The 22,315-nt window shown below is 38.6% G+C and overlaps 1 protein-coding gene across 5 annotated transcripts in view; it reads right to left on the bottom strand.

The window, feature by feature from the left end:
* The window catches only part of IFT88 (intraflagellar transport 88), a 211,100-nt gene that overhangs the window by 80,143 nt on the left and 108,642 nt on the right, over window positions 1-22,315 (bottom strand). For all 5 annotated transcript variants that reach the window (XM_054587970.1, XM_054587966.1, XM_054587968.1 and 2 more), the window contains 4 exons: window positions 14,229-14,415; window positions 12,346-12,454; window positions 3,648-3,798; window positions 3,053-3,168 (listed from right to left, as the gene is read on the bottom strand). In XM_054587970.1, the coding sequence (XP_054443945.1) occupies window positions 3,053-3,168; window positions 3,648-3,798; window positions 12,346-12,454; window positions 14,229-14,415 (563 nt within the window). The remainder of the gene's footprint in view (window positions 1-3,052; window positions 3,169-3,647; window positions 3,799-12,345; window positions 12,455-14,228; window positions 14,416-22,315) is intronic.

Raw genomic sequence — 22,315 nt, 5'->3', positions numbered from 1 at the left:
ATATGTTTATTAATGTTTTGTTTGGAAGATCTGTCCATTTTTGACACTGGGTTGTTGAAATTCCCTACTATCAGTGTGTTGCTGTCTATATCTTTTTTGAAGTCATCCAACAATTTCCTTATATACTTGGGGGCTCCTATATTGGGAGCATAGAAGTTTACAATGTTGATGTCTTCTTGATAGATTCTTCCTTTAAGTATTATAAAGTGCCCCTCTGGGTCTCTCTTTATGGCCTTCGTTTTGAAGTCTATTTTGTCTGATACAAGTAAGTTCAACCCCGGCCTTTTTCTCTTGCCCATTTGCTTGGAATATTTTTTTCCATCCCTTTACTTTGAATCTGTGTAGGTCTCTTGGTCTGAGGTGGGTCTCTTGTAAGCAGCTTATGTGTGGTTATGTTTTCTTATCCATTCAGCTACCCTGTGTCTTTTGATTGGGGCATTAAATCCATTTACATTGAGAGTTATTACTGATAGAAACTTATTCATTTTTTCTCTTTGTACCTGTGTTTTTCTCTTTCTCACTGTTTTCCTTCATCTTCTTAAACCAGTCCCTTTAGCATGTCCTGTAGTGCTGGTTTGGTATATATGTATTCTTTTAGCCTTCTCTTGTCTGGGAAACTCCTTATTTCCCCTTCTATTTTAATTGAGAGCCTTGCTGGGTAGAGCAGCCTTGGCTGTAGGCCCTTGTTTTTCATGACTTGGAATATTTGTTGCCATTCCCTTCTGGCTTGTAGTGTTTCTGTTGAGAAGTCAGCTCTTAGGCCTATCGGGGCCCCCTTGTATGTTACTTTCTCCTTCTCCCTTGCTGCCTTGAGGATTCTCTCTTTGTCTTTGATAGTTGCCATTTTAATGATGATGTGTCTTGGAGTGGACCTCCTTGAGTCCCTCTTGAGTGGGGTCCTCTGTGCCTCCTGAATCCACGAGAGCCTTTCTCTCCTCAAATGAGGGAAATTTTCCATCATTACTTTTTCGAGGAGGTTCTCTATCCCTTGCTCCTCTTCTTCTCCTTCTGGTATCCCTATATGCGGATATTATTGCATTTCAGGTTGTCCTGCATTTCCCTAAATGCTTCTTCCTTCTTTTTTTGAATCTTTTTTCCATTTCTTGTTCTCTCTGGGAGCTTCTTTCTACCTTATCCTCCATCTCACTGATTCGATCCTAAGCTTCATCCAGCCTGCTTTGGATTCCTTCTACTGTGTTCTTCAATTCAGAAATGGTATTCTTCATATCCTCTTGTGTCTTCTTGATAGTTTCTATGTCCGTTTCCAGGTTGATATAGTTTGTTGTAAGATCCTGATAGTTTCTCTGCAGTTTCTCATAGTTATCTTTGAGCTGGCTGAGCTCACTGAGCTTCCTTAGAACCATTGTTTTGAATTCCATATCTGATAGTTCCCTTGCCTCTATTTCAATTAGCTCTCTCTGTGGGGATTCCCCTTTTCCACCTATTTGGGAAGAACTTCTTTTTCTTTCCATTTTTGTGAGAGTCTGTTAAGTAATTTAATTATTTGTTTGTTTGTTTGTTTATTTTTGCTTCTGCCTCAACTGGGTTGTCTAGATTTCCTGACTTTGTGGATTAAACTTCTAGGGTAGTAGGCAGGTCTTTTTACTTATTTATATATACATATATATACACATTTATTATTTATTTATTTATTCCTTTACTTTTCTTTCTGGGCCTGCCTCTGATGATGTCAGTTGTTGACTCTATATGATCTTGGGTCGTTTGTTTGAGCCTTCCAGGAGTCTACTGTCTGTGTCTGACTCCTGCTTTGGGCAGCTCTGTGACCCCTTCTGCCAGGGATCCACTATTTCTGTCCATCGCTCTGCACTCTCCTGCCGCTCCTTGATCGCGCTCCCCGGCCAGCCGGATCCCCCGGCGGCAGGATCCCCCGCCTGCATGGGCTTGTGTGTGCTTGCCCCAGCCCAGGAGCTTCTTTGCGACTCCGCGTACTCCTCTGGCCCCCCAGGCCAGCGGACACCCCAGCACTGGTCCATTAGGGTCTTTTATTGTGTGCTTTACCCGCTTTTGGCTCTTTGGATGCGTTGCTTGCCCTCACCAAATGGAGACTAGGGAAATGGGAGGAAGTCAGCTCCAGGACTCTCTGGTTAATCCTGTCTCCAGTCTCTCCTCCAGGGACTCTGGGCAGCTCTGTGACCCCTTCCCCGGGGATCCACTATTTCTGCAGACTGCTCTGCACTCGCGGGCCCGCGGGGGTCGATTTACACCTGCCCTCACTGGTCTGCACACTCCCTCGCAGGCCTCATTGGTGCCAACCTGTGGGAGGCCTTGCCAGCCCGCGCAAGCCCTTGACAACCCGCAGGGGTCCACACACACACAATCACGAACCCTGGCCGGCTACTCAGCGCAAGTGTGCGCACCTGCACTGGGTCTAAATTTTATTTCCAATTACAGTTTACATTCAATTTGTATTAATTTCAGGTGTACAACATAGTGATTAGATAATCATATACTTTACAAAGCGTGCCCCCTGATATTTCTAGTACCCACCTGACACCATACATAGCTATCACAATTTTACTGTTTTTTTCCCAAAGCAAACAACAGTGTTTATTGCTATGATAAAATGAAAGCTTCCAAGAATGATTTAGGATTCTTTTTGCCACCATGGGCTTGATAGCTGCCCAATATTTAAAATTTGTCTGAAAAGATCAATAATATTAACCAATGCTATCACAATATTATTCACATTATTCTCTACAGTGTACTTTACGCCCTGTGAGTATTTTGAGATAGTCACTTTTATGATTGATAAAGAAATAATACTTGTTTGTTGAGGAGTGAATAAGAAAAATACATAAAGAAAAGTACCTTAAAGCAGGTATTTTAAAAATTTTCACACAAAAAAGGAAGCAGATTTATCACAACAAAGACCAAGTAAAATGAAACATAATACAAGAAAATGGAAATCACAAATGAATGTTCATTAATATTTGTTCATGAACTTAATGTGTCTGTCATATTCTAATTCTATAAATAAAATCAAATTACACCAAAAGACACTTAATTAAACATAAAATTATAAGTTACTTACTGTATAAGAGCAGCTCTTTCAAAGTACTGAATGGCTTTTTCACAAAATTGGGTGTCAATGTAATAGGCTCCAAGCCACTCAATGACTTCAATATTAGAAGGGAAGTACCTGTATGACTAGAGAAAATACGTAACATGACAATACAATTTCAGTGGCAACAGATAATATACTTTCTGAGCATTTAACTTATTGAATGGGTTAATTTATCCAGTTTGAAATTTCTTAATAAGGATGTATGAGCTGTCATAGGCACTTTAAAAGATTTTTAAACTATACACCATTTAAAAAACAGACTAGTTTGACCCATTTTCTATGTACTGATAGTTAATCTGAATCAAATTATATGTGTAATAGAGTCAAAAAGACAAAAGTCATGCTTCAAGAGAAAAATGAACCTGTATTTCTTACTTCATTTTGTATTAAAATTAACCAAAAACTAACTTAATATTCCACAAATGTTCTTATTTTCAATCATTATTCATTTAAAAACTAATATGCACTTCTAAATTTTATAAACTAAAAGGCCCACTGCATTTTTTAATAAACAATTCACAAAAGCTAAAATGTAAAAGGAAAATTAAGAGTATTTGCCTACCTCATAGTAGTATTGAAATGCTTGGGACTTATCTCCTTCACTATCATGTAATTCTCCTAGTTTAGACAGAGCTCTAGAATCAGTTGGAACAACACTGATCAGCTGCATTAACCATTCAATAGCTTGATTGGGATCTTCCATTAATTCATATCTTGGACAATTTCAGTTAAGGATAACACATTTTTTCTGAATTCATTGATCTATAAGTAAACCTAAATATAACATTACAATAAAATATCCCTTAGTCAATAGTGATATGCTCTTTAATACTATTTACTCTAGATGCCCTTAGGGATGAGAATGAAAAATGGAGCAGCACTGTAAGGGACTCTTGTTCCATACATACACTTAGCTTTTCCTTGCCTCATTACCATCCACTAAGACCAACTCCCAAAGCATTGTTCAAAGTTTATCCCATGTTTGAATACAATATCCTACCTCTCGTAATATACTCAACATATTAAGGGAATAGTTTAATGTATTTTCCTGTGAATTTCTCTAATCATAAGTCCAAAATAGAGAGTTCTCTTTGGTAGCCTTTGTGCCTAGTGGGCACTCTGAATACTCTCAGATAGCTTGTTTACACATACACCAATCCAAACTTTTTGGAAAAAAAAGAGTCTTTTGTTTTAAATGATGAAAAATGTTATACTATAAGAAAAATATAAGAATAAGACAATGAATTCAAATAGCCTTAAATGTATCACTTACTTATCTGGTTAAAAAGTGACCATGAACTGGGCACTATCATATCATGATACTGGCAATACAAAATATAAATAAATTGACAAAACAAAGAGGCTAAAAGGAATAACTATGAAGCCAACTGCTCTAAACCTAAATTTTATTTTGGAGATCAAACCTTTGTCTGAGTGATCATTGGCATATATATTTTTCCCATACATTTGGTTAACTTTTGCATTTTGTTGATGTTTTCTTTAGCCATGCAGAAGCTTCTTATTTTGATGAACTCCCATGTTTATTCTTTCCTTTATGTCCCTTGCTCTAGGGGACATGTTGGTGAAAATATTGCTGCAAGGAGTATCTGAGATTTTCATGCCTATGTTCTCCTCTAGGACTTTTATGGTGTCACGACTTATATTTGTGTTTTATCAATCTTGAGCTTATTTTTGTGTATGGTGGAAGTTGGTGGTCCAATTTCATTTTTTTGCATGTAGTTCTCCAGATCTCCCAAAACTATTTGATGAAGAGGCTATTTTTACTCCATTTTGCTTCTGCCTCCTTTGCTGAATATTAATTGACCATGGAGATATGAGTTCATTTCTGGGCTCTGTTCTTTTTTTTTTTTAAACTTATAAATCATGTTTATTGTATTACAGTTGTCCCAATTTTTCCCTCTTTACCCCCCTACCCTTCCCACCTCCATCCCTCACTCCCACAATCAATTCCCACTCTGTAGTCCATGTCCATGGGTCATTCATACATGTTCTTTGTCTAGTCCCTTCCCCTTCATTCCACCATTGTCCTCTTTCCCCATCCCCTCTGGTCACTTTCAGTCTGCTTCATGTTTCCGTGCCCATGGTTCATTTTGTTCGTTACTTTATTTTGTTGAATAGATTCCACTTAGAGGTGAGATCATATGGTATTTGTCTTTCATCAACTGGCAATTTCACTTAGCTTACTATTCTCCACTTCCATCCATGTTGCTGCAAAAGGTAGGAGTTCCATCTCTCTCTCTCTCTCTTTCTTTCTTAAATGCAGACTGATTTTATTTATATATTTTTAAAGTCTAAGTTAATTATAAAATTTAAAAAACTTTAAAGCCATTATAAAGTCTCATTAAACCAACATGGCATCAGTATGGGAATAATCAGGTAGATCAATGAAATATAATGAGCATTCCAGAGACAAATGTATATATCTGTCTAACAATATCATATATGATTAAGTTGATATTTCAGATCAATGGGGAAAATAAGGTTTATTCAACAAGTAAGGTGCATGGACCACTATTACTTGAAATAAAACAAATATAGAGCCCTATTTCACACATTATATAAGAAATATTCAGGTGAGTTAAAAATCAATATGTAGATTCTAAGGAGTTTTAGAAGAAAAAAGAACTATTATTTTTCATGACCTGAAGTAAAATATTCAAACCCAGAAGTTATAAATATTGATAATATGACTATATTAAACATTTAACTATATAGTAATACACATATAAAAAAAGTTGAAGGACAAGGAATAGGATAGAAAAGTATTTGCAACACATCTAAAACATGGTTAATAGGGTTTTTTTCCCTTGTTTTTTTTTTTTTTCTTTTTTTTTTTAGGGAAAACAGTTCTACAAAACTTTAATCAATAAATGGATAAAGAATACCAAAAAGTCATTTAAAGCTTTTTTTTAAAAAAAAAAATAGAAATAGGCAAGAAATATACTCAAACAGATTTAGTTTCAACAAATAGTGAAGGAACAATTAAAATAACAACATCATCACAATCAGATTAATGAGTATTAAAAATATTGGTAATATCACAAGTATTGGCAACTCTGAAAGGAACTGGGTATTCATAGAAACTTTTTCTTCACCTTAAAGCAGTCCCTTTAGCATATTTTGCAGTGCTGGTTTGGTGGAGGTATATTCTTTTAGCCTTCTTTAGTCTGGGAAACTCCTCATTTTGCCTTCCATTTTAATTGAGAGCCTTGCTGGGTAGAGCAGTCTTGGTTGCAGACCTTTGCTTTTCATGACTTGGAATATTTCTTGCCACTCCCTTCTGGCTTGCGGGGTTTCTGTTGAGAAGTCAGCTGCTAGCTGCATTGGGGCTCCGTTATGTTACTACCTCTTTCTTCCTCGCTTGCTTTAGGATTCTCCATTTGTCTTTGATATTTGCCATTTTAATGATGATGTGTCTTGGAGTGAGCCTCATTGGGTTCCCCTTGAATGGGACCCTCTGTGCTTCCTGAACTTGGGTGACTTTTTCTCTCCTCTGGTTAGGGAAGTTTTCCATCGTGACTTTTTCAAACAGGTTCTCTATCCCTTCCTCCTCCTCTTCTTCTGGTATCCCTATTATATGGATATTATTACGTTTCAGGTTGTCCTGCATTTCCCTCAATGCCTTTGCATTCTTTTTGAGTCTTTTTTTTTCATTTTCTTGCTCTTTCTGGGAGCTTTTTTCTACCTTGTCCTCCAGCTCGCTGATTTCATCCTCAGCTTCCTCTAGCCTGCTTTTGATTCCTTCTACTGTGTTCTTCAATTCAGAAATTGTATTCTTCATTTCCTCTTGTCTCTTATTGATAGTTCCTATGTCCTTTTTAATGCTCATATAGTTTGCAGTAAGTTCCTCGTAGTTTCCCTGTAGTTTTTGGTAATTCTCTCTGAGCTCACTGAGCTCATTGAACTTCCTTAGAAACGTTGTTTGGAACTCAGTATCTGATAGTTTACTGGCCTCTATTTCATTTAGTTCTCTTTCTGGGGCTTGCTCCTTTCCCTTCGAGTGGGGCGTATTTCTGTCTTCCCATTATTTGTGAGACTCTTCTCTTTGCTTCTGATTCTTAAGTTATCTGTCTTGATCTCCTGACTTTGTGGTGTGAACTTCTATGGTTGGAGACCGCTGTTTTTACTTTCTGGATCTGCCTCTGATGATGTCAGATGTTGACCCTGCCTGACCTTAGGCAGTCTGTTTGAGACTTCCAGTAATCTACTGTTTGTGGCTGTCTCCTTCCGCTGTTAATCTATTCACTCTGCACTCAGCAGGCCACCTTAGACAGCTCAGGGTGGGGCGGAGTCCCTCTTGGGGACAGGGTTATTGGGTCCTTTCACGCTGCTGCCTTATGGGGGAGTAGTCTGCACGGGGATCCTGTTGGCTACTCTCTCTGTTCTCTCCCCACAGCCTCCATCCCCAGTCTCTCCTCAAGTGTCGCCAGACCTCTCTGTGCCTTCTTTAGCCAGGGATCTACTGTCTGTGGCTGCCACTCTGCACTCAGCAGACAGCTTAGACAGCACAGGGCAGGGTGGAATCCCACCTGGGGGCGGACCTTTGGGTCCTTTGACGCTGGTGCCACTCAGGGTCACGGTCTCTGCCTGAGCAAGATGGCTGCTGCCACATGGGGGATGGGTCAGCACTGCGATCCCGCCAGCTCCTCTCTCAGTTCTCTCCCCAAAGCCTCCTTCCCCAGTCTCTCCTCAGGCATCTCTAGCCCACTCTGCCTCCGCTTTTGCCGGAGACCAGGGTAAGTGGCTGCAAATAAAAATTTATGCGTTGGCCCTTTAAACAGTTCTTTGCATCTCCAGCGGCCTGTCTCTGGCAGAGAGCAACCCTGCCACTTTGTGCAGCTGGCTGTGTTCTGTGTACTTTTTGGGCTCTGGTGCTGTGGGCTAGAGATCCCCGCTTTCGGTTTAGACCCCGCTCTTCTCAGGGGGATCCAACTGGCCATTTCAGTCTCCTTCTGGTGCTGCTGCCCCTGGGTGCCCCGCCCGTTTTCTCAGGTCTGTACTGCACTCCTTAGCAGTTAGATTGTGCTAAAGCCGATTCTTCTGTCTCTGAGGTTACAAGGTTCCTCTGCCGCTATTGTTCAGTTGTTTGTTCCAGGCAATTTCTCCACAGTTTAGTTGTAATTTCAGGTTGGTCCTGGAAGGATCAGTGAGACTCCACTCACTCCTCCGCCATCTTGATTCCTCCTTGGCTCTCCATTCTGTTCAATTGATCTATGTGTTTGTTCTTATGCCAGCACCAGACTGTTTTGATTACTGTGGCTTTGTCATACAGTTTGATGTCAGGTATTGTGATCCTTCCTACTTTGTTTTTCTTTCTCAAAATTGATGAGGCTATTCAGGGTCGTTTATAGTTCCATGTACATTTCTGAAATGTTTGTTTATGTCTGCATAATACATCATGGTATTTTTTAATTTTTTTTATCTATCAACAATTTATTTTTTTTATGTCTTTTTTTTAAATTTATTTTTTCAAATACATTTGTCTCTGCCTACCCCCAACCACTTTCCCTTGCCCCTTCCCTCCTTCCCTCCCTCAACTCTTCCCCTTTGGTTTTGTCCATGAGTCCTTGCTATATGTTCCTTGACTTTCCACTTCCCTTCCTTTCCCTCCGCCCTCCCTCCTTCCCTCTTGTCTTTGTTGGTTTATTTTCCTTTCAGTGTTGCTGGTCTTATTTTACTTGCATCTTTGTATTGTTGGTTAGGTTCCACTTATAGGTGAGATCATATGGTATTTGTCTTTCGCCCCCTGGCTTATTTCGCTTAGCATAATGTTCTCCAGTTCCATCCATGCTGTCTCAAAGTTTAGTAGTTCTTTTTTTCTTTCTGCTGTGTAGTATTCCATTGTGTATCATAATTTTTTCATCCAATCATCATGGTATTTTAATAGGGATTGCATTGAATCTATAAATTGCTTTGGGTAGTATGGACATTTTGATGGTGTTAATTCTTCCAGTCCATAAACATGGTATATGCTTCCATTCATTTGTGTCTTCCTTAATTTCTTTCTTCCGTTTTGTGTAGTTTTCTGAGTATAGGTCTTTTACCTCCTTGCTTAAGTTTATTCCTAGGTACTTTATTTTTCTTGTTGCCATAGTAAATGGGATATTTTTTCCTGATCTCTGATTCTGATATTTTATTGTTGGTGTACAAAAATGCCTTCGATATCTGAATATTGACTTTGTATCTTGCTGTTTTTCCAAATTCACTTATTAGATGGAGTAGTTTTTTGGTGGAGTCTATAGGGTTTTCTAGGTACGGTATCATGTGATCTGCAAACAGTGACATTTTTACTTCTTCCTTTCCAATTTAGATGCCCTTTATTTCTTTTTCTTGTCTGATGACTGTGGCTAGAATTTCCAGTATTATGTTGAATCAAAATGGTGAAAGCACACACTCTTGTCTTGTTCCTGATCTTATGGGAAAAGCTTTTAGTTTTTGCTCATTGAGTATGATGTTGGTTGTAGGTTTCTTGTATATAGTCTTTATTATGTTGTGGCATACTCCCTCTACTCCCACGTTCCTGAGTGTTATTATCATAAATGGTGCTGTACTTTAACAAATGTGTTTTCAGCATCTATTGGTATGGTCATGTGATTTTTGTCTTACCTTTTGTTTATGTTATATATTACATTAATACACTTGCAAATATTGTACCATCCTTGCATCCCTGAGATGAATCCCACTTGATTATGGTGTATGATCTTGTTAATGTATTGGTGGATCCAGTTTGCCAATATCTTTCCAGAATAAATTTCCAGAGAATTGTGGATTTAAACAAAAGAAAAATAATCCCTAAAGGTACATACTCTATATTTTCACTTATATAGCATTTTGTGATGAGGAAGTTATAGGAGTGAAAAGATTAGTAGTTACCAGTGGTGATGCACAGGGTGAGCAGAGGCAAACGAGTGTGATTCCAAAAGGACAACATGAAGGACCTCATGCTCAAAAAAATGTTCTGCATCTTGGCTATACTAACAAAATTTATCTTAAGCATTTAAAAATATACTATTAACATCTGTTTGTTGAGGATTTTAGTATCTATGTTCATCAGTGATATTAGCCTGTAGTTTTCTTTCTTTGTTTTATTTTAACCTGGTTTTGAAATTAGGATAATACTGGCCTCATAAAAAGAGTTTTGGAGGCTTCCCTCTTCTTTAACCGGATAAGGGTTTGATCTCCAAAATATATAAAGGACTCACATGACTCCACACCAGAAAGAGTAACAATCTAACTATAATATGGGCAAAGGACCTGAACAGACACTTCTCCAAGGAGGACATACAAAGGGTCCATAGACATATGAAAGGGTGCTCAGCATCACTAGCCATTGGAGAAATGCAAATTAAAACCACAATGAGATACCACTTCACACCAGTCAGAATGGCCATCATAAACAAATCTACAAACAACAAGTGCTGACAAGGTTGTGGAGAAAAGGGAACCCCAGTATACTGTTGGGGGGAATGCAGACTGGTGCAGCCACTGTGGAAAACAGTTTGGAATGTCCTCAAAAAGCTAAAAATGGAACTGCCTTTAGACTTGGCAGTTCCACTGCTGGGATTATACTCTATGAACCCTGAAATACCAATTCAAGAGAACCTATGCAACACAATGTTCATAGCAGCACAATTTACAATAGCCAAGTTCTAGAAGCTACTTAAGTGCCCATCAGTAAATGAGTGGATCAAAAAACTGTAGTACATTTACACAATGGAATACTACGCAGCAGAAAGAATGAAGGAACTCCTATCCCTCGTGATAGCATGGACGGAACTGGAAAGTATTATACTAAGTAAAATAAGCCAGGTGGTGAAAACCAAATACCATATGATCTCACATATAAGTGAGACCTAATAAACAAAACAGATAACTGAGTAAAATAGAACCAGAGACATGGAAATAAGGAACAAACTGACAGTAACCGGGGGGGAAGGGAGAGAGGGATAACAGGGCAAAAGAAGGGAAAGGGTCTAGTCAAGGAACATGTATAAAGAACCCATGGTAATGGATTAAAGTTTGGAGACTGACTGAGGGAGTGGGTTGGGGGTGAGGGAGGCAGAGGAAAGCAACGGGGGAAAAATTGGGACAAGTGTAATTGAACAGCAATAAAAAAAATTTTTATTGCTAAATTTTTTAAATAAATTTTTAAGTCTAGTCTACCAAAGGTATACAAGATAGTACTCAAAATTATTAATGATTTAATATTAATATTTTAAATAAGTTTTTAAATCTAGTCTACCAAAGGTATACAAGATAGTACTCAAAATTATTAATGGTATACCTCATAATATACTTTTTTCTAAACATATTTGTATAAAATTTATATCAAGATAAAAACTTTTTAAATAAGTTTTTAAATCTAGTCTACCAAAGGTATACAAGATAGTACTCAAAATTATTAATGGTATACCTCATAATATACTTTTTTCTAAACATATTTGTATAAAATTTATATCAAGATAACAACTTTAAAACCACTTAAAATTTTAATCCTAATGTTTTCAAGGCTTATTATTTTAAAAATATGGTGAGTAATGAAAATGTTTTTCACATAGTGTCAAAAACATTAAAAAATAATGGATTTCTGCTCTTCCTACCAAAGGAAGGGGGAAAAACAACTATAGAAAAGCTGAGTTGCCGAAGGAACAGAGAGGAGAACAATGTTTTATATTTCAGCAGTCCTGCAAGTCCGAAACAAAATATGGCACATATAGTCCAGTCAATGAGTAACTACTGAGTGAACAGAATGAATACGTTCACATAAACTATTCTGCAACTCTGGAGGGCACAGAGTTTTATATTCACTAAATCTATGTGTCAGTTGAAATAAATAAGACAAATTATCCAAATTCAATCAGTAGTGCTAATCAGTAATGAACTATATTTTCATTTTAATTAGTAAGTTACTGCTTGAAAAATACCCTACAAAACTCAGTTATACATTCTAAACTACCTAATTTACAATCAGTGAATAGCTTATGAATATTCAACACATCAAACTCAATTATTTCAATGATTATTTCCAAAAATTAATAATAGTTTTAACCTTTAAATAATTCCTCTTACAATGCAAACGATCTTTTAAAACAGGTCACTCAAATAATATTTTCATCACGTATTAATCTATTAGGTTTTAAAATATTACCCTCATCAATTATTTCATTGGTTAAGCTTACTTAATCACCAATTGAATGAATTAGTAATGAATGATTTCTAAGTTTTTCCACATAAGATACATATTGGCTATCTGGTACAGAACTTGGGCACTGTTTCTCAGGATTGCATGAAGTTTCAGGAAACAGTCCAAAGCCTCGTCAAGCCGGTTTAGCTTCTTATAGGTAAGGCCTTAAAAAGAAGGGAAGAAAAAAAGAAAAAAGCGTAAGGAATTTTCTCAAAATAACAGAATGAACACTTAAATACAAGTAAATATTCATCCATAAGAGGAAATAAAGATGAACAGAATTTTTAAAAAAATAACAAGTTTGGGGCTGGGATGTTCCACTAATATTTGGCAGATGCCAAAATATGCTATAAATATAAAGCTTTAGTGATTGTAAAATGTGGTAGAGAAGAGGAATAGGCTAAAAGATTAACAGAATAGAATAAACAATTCAGAAACTGACTCAGTTACAGAGTTGATTTAATGGGCATTTCAAATTAATGAGGACTAAGGGACTAGTCATAAATGGTGCAGGACAACTGACTATTCCCAGTTTGAATTTATTCCTATTTTGAATAATTTGAAAATTTGTTTTAAAACTAAACAGAAAGAACAAAGCTATGAAAAATAAAACTGAAAAAATATAGGGAAATCTTGGGGAAAGAGAAGGGCTTTGTAAAGCAATAAACAAGTGAAGCCACAAATTTTCAATAAGAAAAATTTGTATGAAAAATAGAAAACTTCTGTTTGACAAAAGAAATTATAAAGTTAAGCAATGGACTAGGACAAGTACTTAAAATGTATAAGAGGATAAATACATACCTAGGCATGCCACCTCCTGCATGGAGACCTTTGCTCTCCACTTCCCTGTCTGTAATGCTCTTTCCCTAGATGCCCTTCTTTCCAGTATGACTGTAATGGTCACCTCAGGGAGTCTCTCCTTAACTCCATGTATAACTGCAAATTCCTATGCCTCCTCTCCTCTCATCCCAGCTCTCCTGGGAAGAGAAATCCACATGCCTCAAGGGGCAGTCCCCACCTGGACAGCTCAGACAGATGGCCCTGTGGCAGGTGTCAGGCAGTCTGCCTTCTTCATACCTTGGAGCCCCTGCCCTCGGCTTCGGCTGCACACTTTTGAGTATGAGGACACAGCCAGGATACTCTAACATCAGAGGAAAGGTCATGACATGAAAGATAAAACACACACACAAGCCAAAATGCAGGGAGAAGAAAGCTGGAAAGCAAACTTCATAGATAACCCGAGATGAGACAGAGTATTGGATTGAGCTTTCTCTGAACGGCAACACTGCAAACTCGTGAACAGGGGAATATGTACTCATTTCAGGAGACCTCAGACAGGCAGTGAAGGGAATGAGGGGGTGAGCCTTCAGGTCCTATGACATTTTGTTTATTAAAAACAATTTGAAGTAAATATGGCAAAATGTTAAAGTGTATTATTGTTAAAGATAAGTAGTAGGTATATGGGCATTCTTTTTTGTATACTTTTACATGTTTGAAATTGTTCATAATCAAAAACAAAATGAGATTTTTTCCTACCTATCAGTTTGGCAAAAGTTGAATTATAATATGTAATATTAGCAGAACTTGGTGTATGAGAACTCAGTCTCATACATCATGGTGGAAATAGAAATTAGAAGTGTTTTAGAGGGCAATATGGCAACATCTATGCAAATTTTGTAAGTGCACAGCTTCTGAATCATTAATTCCATGGAAAATAACCTATAACCCAAGAGTCTTCTTTTCAACTCTTTTTTATAAGGAAGTCAACCCTTTGTTCTAATGAATTAGAGCTCACTAAGTGAGGGAGGTGAGAGGGGGAGGGGGCAGAGAGGGACTGGGACAGAGAAAGAAGGAAAAATAATTACAAAGCAAAAAAGCAAAACAAACCAAAACAAAACAAAACAACCAAAACCAAACAACTTTGCCTGTCTTACTTACCAATATTATAAAGTGCTTCGGTACAAGAAGAATCATTTCTTAGAGCCTCTTTATAGAATTCAGCTGCCTTCTCATAATCACCATTCACAAACACTGTATTGCCTTTGTTAGTAAGAGCACATGGATTATATCTATCAGAACTCACAGCCAAATCTGCATAGATGCTGGCTTGTGCAAATTCATTTTCCTAAAGTACAAAACATACAAATTTTTGAAGGTCATCAAATATTTTTTTCTGACTGAGATTACAGACATGAAAAACAGAAATAAATATTTTACATATCTTGGTCTTAATAGGCTTATTCTACAAAAGATTTGTAGAATCTTGATGAGAAGAAAGTTCTCATCAAGAACTTCCAACTACTCAAGGGTCTTATGAATGAAGTTCCCCCAGTCTCATGGTTTGAATAACATTGCTATTTATATATAGGTGGTTCCATTTCAAATGCCCAAATTTCATGTCATTATTTATTGCATACTCTGCTTCCCAAACCTCAAGCCCTGAAGTGGCTGTGAAGGCATCCCTGTCTGTTTGCCCCAACAAACTGAGTGTATCATCTACTAGGTCTTGTGTTTCTAGCACTTGATTGTCTTCACTCCATCTTGCTGCCAAGTGCTCCATTAGGACCCTGACATCATGCATGTGAGTCATTTGGACCTCTCAGTTCTTAGGTGGCATGGCCATTGGTGCCATGTTGGTTTGTCTAAGCCAGGGGCCATAGTTCCCAGAGCCCCTTTCCCTCCATGGCACTTGTCCGGAGTTGGCTGAAAAGAACTTCTAGGATATGAAGCAGCAGCATTCCTCTCTACAGGACTTTTTCTTGTCATCAGATGCAGGCCTGATGCAGAAATGCTGGGGGTCCAGCCTCTCTTCACTCACTTCCACTCCACACCTGATTCTTCCTCCTGACTGTGCTGTCCTTACTGACCACAGCGACCCAGATCCATGCTGGGGCTTTGTAGTGAACACAGATGAGGCAGCTGCTCCATGAAGTGCCCCTTCAGGTGGCTTCTGGATGTGCTTGGCCACCCACTCACTGACTGGTGACTACTGCTCAGATCCCTGAATACCCCTTTTTCACCTTCACCCCCACAGCTCCTCCACCACTGTGGATGTTCTAATTCCTGTATCCCTTCCCTAGTAACACTCCCAGCGACTGCTTTAAAAATGTACAGTTCAGTGGCATTTAATGTATTTCATGCCTTCAGTTCCTCTTGATGACAAAAGATCCTCAAAGAAAGAAATAGCTGCGGGGCAGAGATCAAATCAAGGGTGTGGCTACATTACCTTTGGAAACATCTCAGATTTAAGATACTGCCTTGCAGAGCCAACCATCTCTCTCAGGCAATATCTTTAGGGCCATGTTCCACAGCAGCCTCCTATATCTACATGGAAAAGGCTCTGCCTTTAAAAGAATTATGGATGTGGCTTTGGGGGCATACAAAATACCCCAAAGAGATTTATAGAAAATTTGCCAAGTTTTTAAGGGAGTTGTACTAACAAAAGTGTTGCCAGCTTGGATAAAAAAGATGGCCACAGCCCAAAATGAAAAAAGGCCTCAGGGCCCCCAATTTTTGTGGGCAAAAAGTATGCTAAGAAAGGTAGGTAATCAGCTGCCAGTAATTTTTTTTTTCCTGTTAAAGGAAAGTGCTCTCATAGGGCAGAGCCAAGAGCCAGAGAAACCAAAGGATTGAGGATCACCCACCAGGGACCAGAGCTGGTTCCTCATCAAGGAACACTCCCCTTTGCCCACGTTTGAGGTCACTGACCACAAGTGTTTAGCTGGGTTTCAGAACTGCTAAGGACCAGTGCCTCCATCCTACCCCTTTTGAATGGGAATGTCTATAACAGTTTTCCTATCCTTATCTCACCATGGAATATTAAGAGTATGGAGCAGATAACATGGTTTTTGTTCCCAGACCGTTAGATCAAGAGGACTTGTGCCTGAGAAAGTCCCATCTCTATCTAGACCTTACACAAAGGTTGGCTTTTGATCCTGGTGATGAGACTATGATAGTGTTGGAAGAAGTATGTGCATTCTGCATATGGAAAGGATGTAAATAACTGAGGCTTCAATGCACGCAGTGATACACTCACACTATCAAAACAATAGCCCCAATGGATCACACCACCCAGTCTTCATGCACTTGTATGTTTCTCTCCTATGTTTGTTTTGCCCACTAAGATAACAAGGTCAATGCACACAGGAGCCTGGTAAATACCTGTGCACTGGGGTCTCCTTGCATGGACCCTGTTCCATGTAGGAAGTCTAGGCTCTCCTGCTAGAGAAGCACCGTGACTGAGGACTGAGATTGTTGTCCAACATTGGACTTAGGACTCAACACATGATTTTGAGGGGACACAATTCCATTCATAGCATTATGAAACCCATTCTATTATGAAACCTTATTATTCACAAAGACAATTATCAAATTTTATCTCTGTCTGAGATCAGTTCCACGTGCCTCTTGGATATCTGAATTATATCACCAACACTACAAAAATATAAAAAATATATTTAAGAACAATCTCAGCATCTTTCTCCCTAATTCACACACTCCTCTGGACATGTCTCTGGCACCACTCTCCAGTCAGCAGAATAAAACACTGGGGTCCTTCCTTACCAGGCATTTTATCTCTTTTTCATCTTTTCATGAGGGATGTAACACCTTCCTGCTGTAACAGTGGTTCCACACAGCAGTAATTCTCAATGAGCATATGAAAAGCTCTAAGGGGGACTGAAAGTGTAGCAGAACCAAATACAATGATCCTATGTACCTTTTCCCTCCCAGCTTTCTTGCCTCTGTGCTTTGTTTATTCACTTAGTTTCCCCACAAATTTCCCTTCTCTTTTAGCTATATATTTTTTCTTTTTATTGTTATTCTATTAGAGTTGTCCCAATTTTTCCCCCTTTGACCTTCTCTGCCCATCCCACCCCCGCTTCCACAGTGAATTCCCACATTGTTGTCCATGTCCATGGGTCATTGATACATGTTCTTTGTCTAGTCCCTTCCCCTTCTTTCCACTATTATTCCCCTCCCCTCCTCCTCTGGTCACTTTCAGTCTGTTCCATGTTTCCATGCCTGTAGTTCTATTTTGTTCATTAGTTTATTTTGTTCATTAGATTCCTCTTGTAGGTGAGATCATATGGTATTTTTCTTTCACCACCTGGCTTATTTCACTTAGCATAATATTCTCCAGTTCCACCCATGCTGTATCAAAACATAGGAGTTTCTTCTTTCTTCCTGCTGTGTATTATTCCATTGTAGAAATGTAGCACAGTTTTTTGATCCACTCAAAAAACTGGACACTTTTTTTTATGGGCACATAGGCTGTTTCCAGCACTTGGCTATAGAAAATAGCACTGTTACAAACATAGGGATAATTCAGGAGTCTTACAGTATATTCCCAGCAGTGGAATTGTTAGGTCAAAAGGCAGTTCCATTTTTAGTTTTTTGAGGAAATTCCAAACTGTTTTCCACAGTGGCTGCACCAGTCTGCACTCCCACCAACAGTGCACTAGGGTTCCCTTTTCTACACATCCCTGCCATCACTTGTTGTTTGTTGATTTATTAATGATGGTCATTCTGACCGGTGTGAAGTGATATCTCATTGGTGGTTTTAATTTGCATCTCTCTGACGGCTAGTGATATTGAGCATCTTTTCATATATCTATGTGCCCTCTGTATGTCCTCCTTGAGAAGTGTCTTATTCAGGTCCTTTGCCCATTTTTTATTGGATTGTTTGTCTTCCTGGTGTTCGGTCATATTAGTTCTTTATATAATTTGGAGATTAAACCCTTGTCTGAAGTATCATTGGCAAATATGTTCTCCCATATGGTCAGTTCTTTTTTCATTTTGGTGATGGTTTCTTTAGCCATGAAAAGGCTTTTTAACTTGATGGAGTCCCATTTGTTTATTTTTTTCCTTTATTTTCCTCACTCTAGGGGATATATTAGCAAAAATATTGCTATGTGGGATGTCTGAAATTTTCCTATGTCTCCTCTAGGACTTTTATGTTGTCATGATTTATATTTAAGTCTCATATCCATTTTTTAAAAACATTCTATTTATTTATTTATTTATTTAAATTTATACATCATGCTTATTCTATTACAGTTGTCTCAATTTTTACCTGTTTACCACCACTCCACTCATCCCACCCCCACTTCCACAGTCAATTCCCACTCTGTAGTCCATGTCCATGGGTCATTCATACATGTTCTTTGTCTAGTCCCTTCCCCTTCATTCCACCATTGTCCTCTTTCCCCATCCCCTCTGGTCACTTTCAGTCTGCTTCATGTTTCCGTGCCCATGGTTCATTTTGTTCGTTACTTTATTTTGTTGAATAGATTCCACTTAGAGGTGAGATCATATGGTATTTGTCTTTCATCAACTGGCAATTTCACTTAGCTTACTATTCTCCACTTCCATCCATGTTGCTGCAAAAGGTAGGAGTTCCATCTCTCTCTCTCTCTCTTTCTTTCTTAAATGCAGACTGATTTTATTTATATATTTTTAAAGTCTAAGTTAATTATAAAATTTAAAAAACTTTAAAGCCATTATAAAGTCTCATTAAACCAACATGGCATCAGTATGGGAATAATCAGGTAGATCAATGAAATATAATGAGCATTCCAGAGACAAATGTATATATCTGTCTAACAATATCATATATGATTAAGTTGATATTTCAGATCAATGGGGAAAATAAGGTTTATTCAACAAGTAAGGTGCATGGACCACTATTACTTGAAATAAAACAAATATAGAGCCCTATTTCACACATTATATAAGAAATATTCAGGTGAGTTAAAAATCAATATGTAGATTCTAAGGAGTTTTAGAAGAAAAAAGAACTATTATTTTTCATGACCTGAAGTAAAATATTCAAACCCAGAAGTTATAAATATTGATAATATGACTATATTAAACATTTAACTATATAGTAATACACATATAAAAAAAGTTGAAGGACAAGGAATAGGATAGAAAAGTATTTGCAACACATCTAAAACATGGTTAATAGGGTTTTTTTCCCTTGTTTTTTTTTTTTTTTCTTTTTTTTTTTTAGGGAAAACAGTTCTACAAAACTTTAATCAATAAATGGATAAAGAATACCAAAAAGTCATTTAAAGCTTTTTTTAAAAAAAAAAATAGAAATAGGCAAGAAATATACTCAAACAGATTTAGTTTCAACAAATAGTGAAGGAACAATTAAAATAACAACATCATCACAATCAGATTAATGAGTATTAAAAATATTGGTAATATCACAAGTATTGGCAACTCTGAAAGGAACTGGGTATTCATAGAAACTTTTTCTTCACCTTAAAGCAGTCCCTTTAGCATATTTTGCAGTGCTGGTTTGGTGGAGGTATATTCTTTTAGCCTTCTTTAGTCTGGGAAACTCCTCATTTTGCCTTCCATTTTAATTGAGAGCCTTGCTGGGTAGAGCAGTCTTGGTTGCAGACCTTTGCTTTTCATGACTTGGAATATTTCTTGCCACTCCCTTCTGGCTTGCGGGGTTTCTGTTGAGAAGTCAGCTGCTAGCTGCATTGGGGCTCCGTTATGTTACTACCTCTTTCTTCCTCGCTTGCTTTAGGATTCTCCATTTGTCTTTGATATTTGCCATTTTAATGATGATGTGTCTTGGAGTGAGCCTCATTGGGTTCCCCTTGAATGGGACCCTCTGTGCTTCCTGAACTTGGGTGACTTTTTCTCTCCTCTGGTTAGGGAAGTTTTCCATCGTGACTTTTTCAAACAGGTTCTCTATCCCTTCCTCCTCCTCTTCTTCTGGTATCCCTATTATATGGATATTATTACGTTTCAGGTTGTCCTGCATTTCCCTCAATGCCTTTGCATTCTTTTTGAGTCTTTTTTTTTCATTTTCTTGCTCTTTCTGGGAGCTTTTTTCTACCTTGTCCTCCAGCTCGCTGATTTCATCCTCAGCTTCCTCTAGCCTGCTTTTGATTCCTTCTACTGTGTTCTTCAATTCAGAAATTGTATTCTTCATTTCCTCTTGTCTCTTATTGATAGTTCCTATGTCCTTTTTAATGCTCATATAGTTTGCAGTAAGTTCCTCGTAGTTTCCCTGTAGTTTTTGGTAATTCTCTCTGAGCTCACTGAGCTCATTGAACTTCCTTAGAAACGTTGTTTGGAACTCAGTATCTGATAGTTTACTGGCCTCTATTTCATTTAGTTCTCTTTCTGGGGCTTGCTCCTTTCCCTTCGAGTGGGGCGTATTTCTGTCTTCCCATTATTTGTGAGACTCTTCTCTTTGCTTCTGATTCTTAAGTTATCTGTCTTGATCTCCTGACTTTGTGGTGTGAACTTCTATGGTTGGAGACCGCTGTTTTTACTTTCTGGATCTGCCTCTGATGATGTCAGATGTTGACCCTGCCTGACCTTAGGCAGTCTGTTTGAGACTTCCAGTAATCTACTGTTTGTGGCTGTCTCCTTCTGCTGTTAATCTATTCACTCTGCACTCAGCAGGCCGCCTTAGACAGCTCAGGGTGGGGCGGAGTCCCTCTTGGGGACAGGGTTATTGGGTCCTTTCACGCTGCTGCCTTATGGGGGAGTAGTCTGCACGGGGATCCTGTTGGCTACTCTCTCTGTTCTCTCCCCACAGCCTCCATCCCCAGTCTCTCCTCAAGTGTCACCAGACCTCTCTGTGCCTTCTTTAGCCAGGGATCTACTGTCTGTGGCTGCCACTCTGCACTCAGCAGACAGCTTAGACAGCACAGGGCAGGGTGGAATCCCACCTGGGGGCGGACCTTTGGGTCCTTTGACGCTGGTGCCACTCAGGGTCACGGTCTCTGCCTGAGCAAGATGGCTGCTGCCACATGGGGGATGGGTCAGCACTGCGATCCCGCCAGCTCCTCTCTCAGTTCTCTCCCCAAAGCCTCCTTCCCCAGTCTCTCCTCAGGCATCCCTAGCCCACTCTGCCTCCGCTTTTGCCGGAGACCAGGGTAAGTGGCTGCAAATAAAAATTTATGCGTTGGCCCTTTAAACAGTTCTTTGCATCTCCAGCGGCCTGTCTCTGGCAGAGAGCAACCCTGCCACTTTGTGCAGCTGGCTGTGTTCTGTGTACTTTTTGGGCTCTGGTGCTGTGGGCTAGAGATCCCCGCTTTCGGTTTAGACCCCGCTCTTCTCAGGGGGATCCAACTGGCCATTTCAGTCTCCTTCTGGTGCTGCTGCCCCTGGGTGCCCCGCCCGTTTTCTCAGGTCTGTACTGCACTCCTTAGCAGTTAGATTGCGCTAAAGCCGATTCTTCTGTCTCTGAGGTTACAAGGTTCCTCTGCCGCTATTGTTCAGTTGTTTGTTCCAGGCGATTTCTCCACAGTTTAGTTGTAATTCCAGGTTGTCCTGGGAGAAGGTCAGTGTGACTCCGCTCACTCCTTCACCATGTTGATTCTCCTGTTTTATCTATTTTGAGTTTATCCTAGTGTATGGTGTATGTTGGTGGTTTAGTTTCATTTTTTCGTATGTACCAGTCCAGTTCTCCCAACGTCATTTACTGAAGAGGCTATTTTTACTCCATTGTATGTTCATGTCCTCTTTGTCAAATATTAATTGACCATAGAGACATGGGTTTATATTTGAGTTATCTATTCTCTTCCATTGATCTATGTGTCTGTTCTTATGACAGTACCAGACTGTTTTGATTACCGTGGCCTTAGTGTAGTTTGATATTGGGTATTGTGATCCTTCCTACTTTATTGTTCTTTCTAAAAATTGCTGAGGTTATTTAGGGTCTTTTTTGGCTCATACAAATTTTTGAAATATTTATTGTAGATCTGTGAAATATGCCTTTGGTATTTTAATAGGAATTGTGTTAAATCTATAGGTTGCTTTGGGTAGTATGGACATTTTAATGGTGTTAATTCTTCCAATCCATGAATCAGTTTGGTTTCCATTTATTAGTATATTCCTTAATTTCTTTCTTCAGTGTTGTGTAGTTTTCAGAGTACAGGTCTTTAACCTCTTTGGTTAAGTTTGTTTCTAGGTACTTTATTTTTCTTGTTGCTATAGCAAATGGGATTTTTTTCCTGATTTCTGATTCTGATATTTCATTCTTGGAGTAC

Source organism: Pteronotus mesoamericanus, unplaced genomic scaffold (genome assembly GCF_021234165.1).
Source record: "Pteronotus mesoamericanus isolate MK-2021 breed Mesoamerican mustached bat unplaced genomic scaffold, CSHL_Meso_final scaffold_125, whole genome shotgun sequence".
NCBI lineage: Eukaryota > Metazoa > Chordata > Mammalia > Chiroptera > Mormoopidae > Pteronotus > Pteronotus mesoamericanus.
The sequence above is the reverse complement of the archived record's forward strand: the minus strand, read 5'-3'. Positions and strand labels throughout refer to the sequence as shown.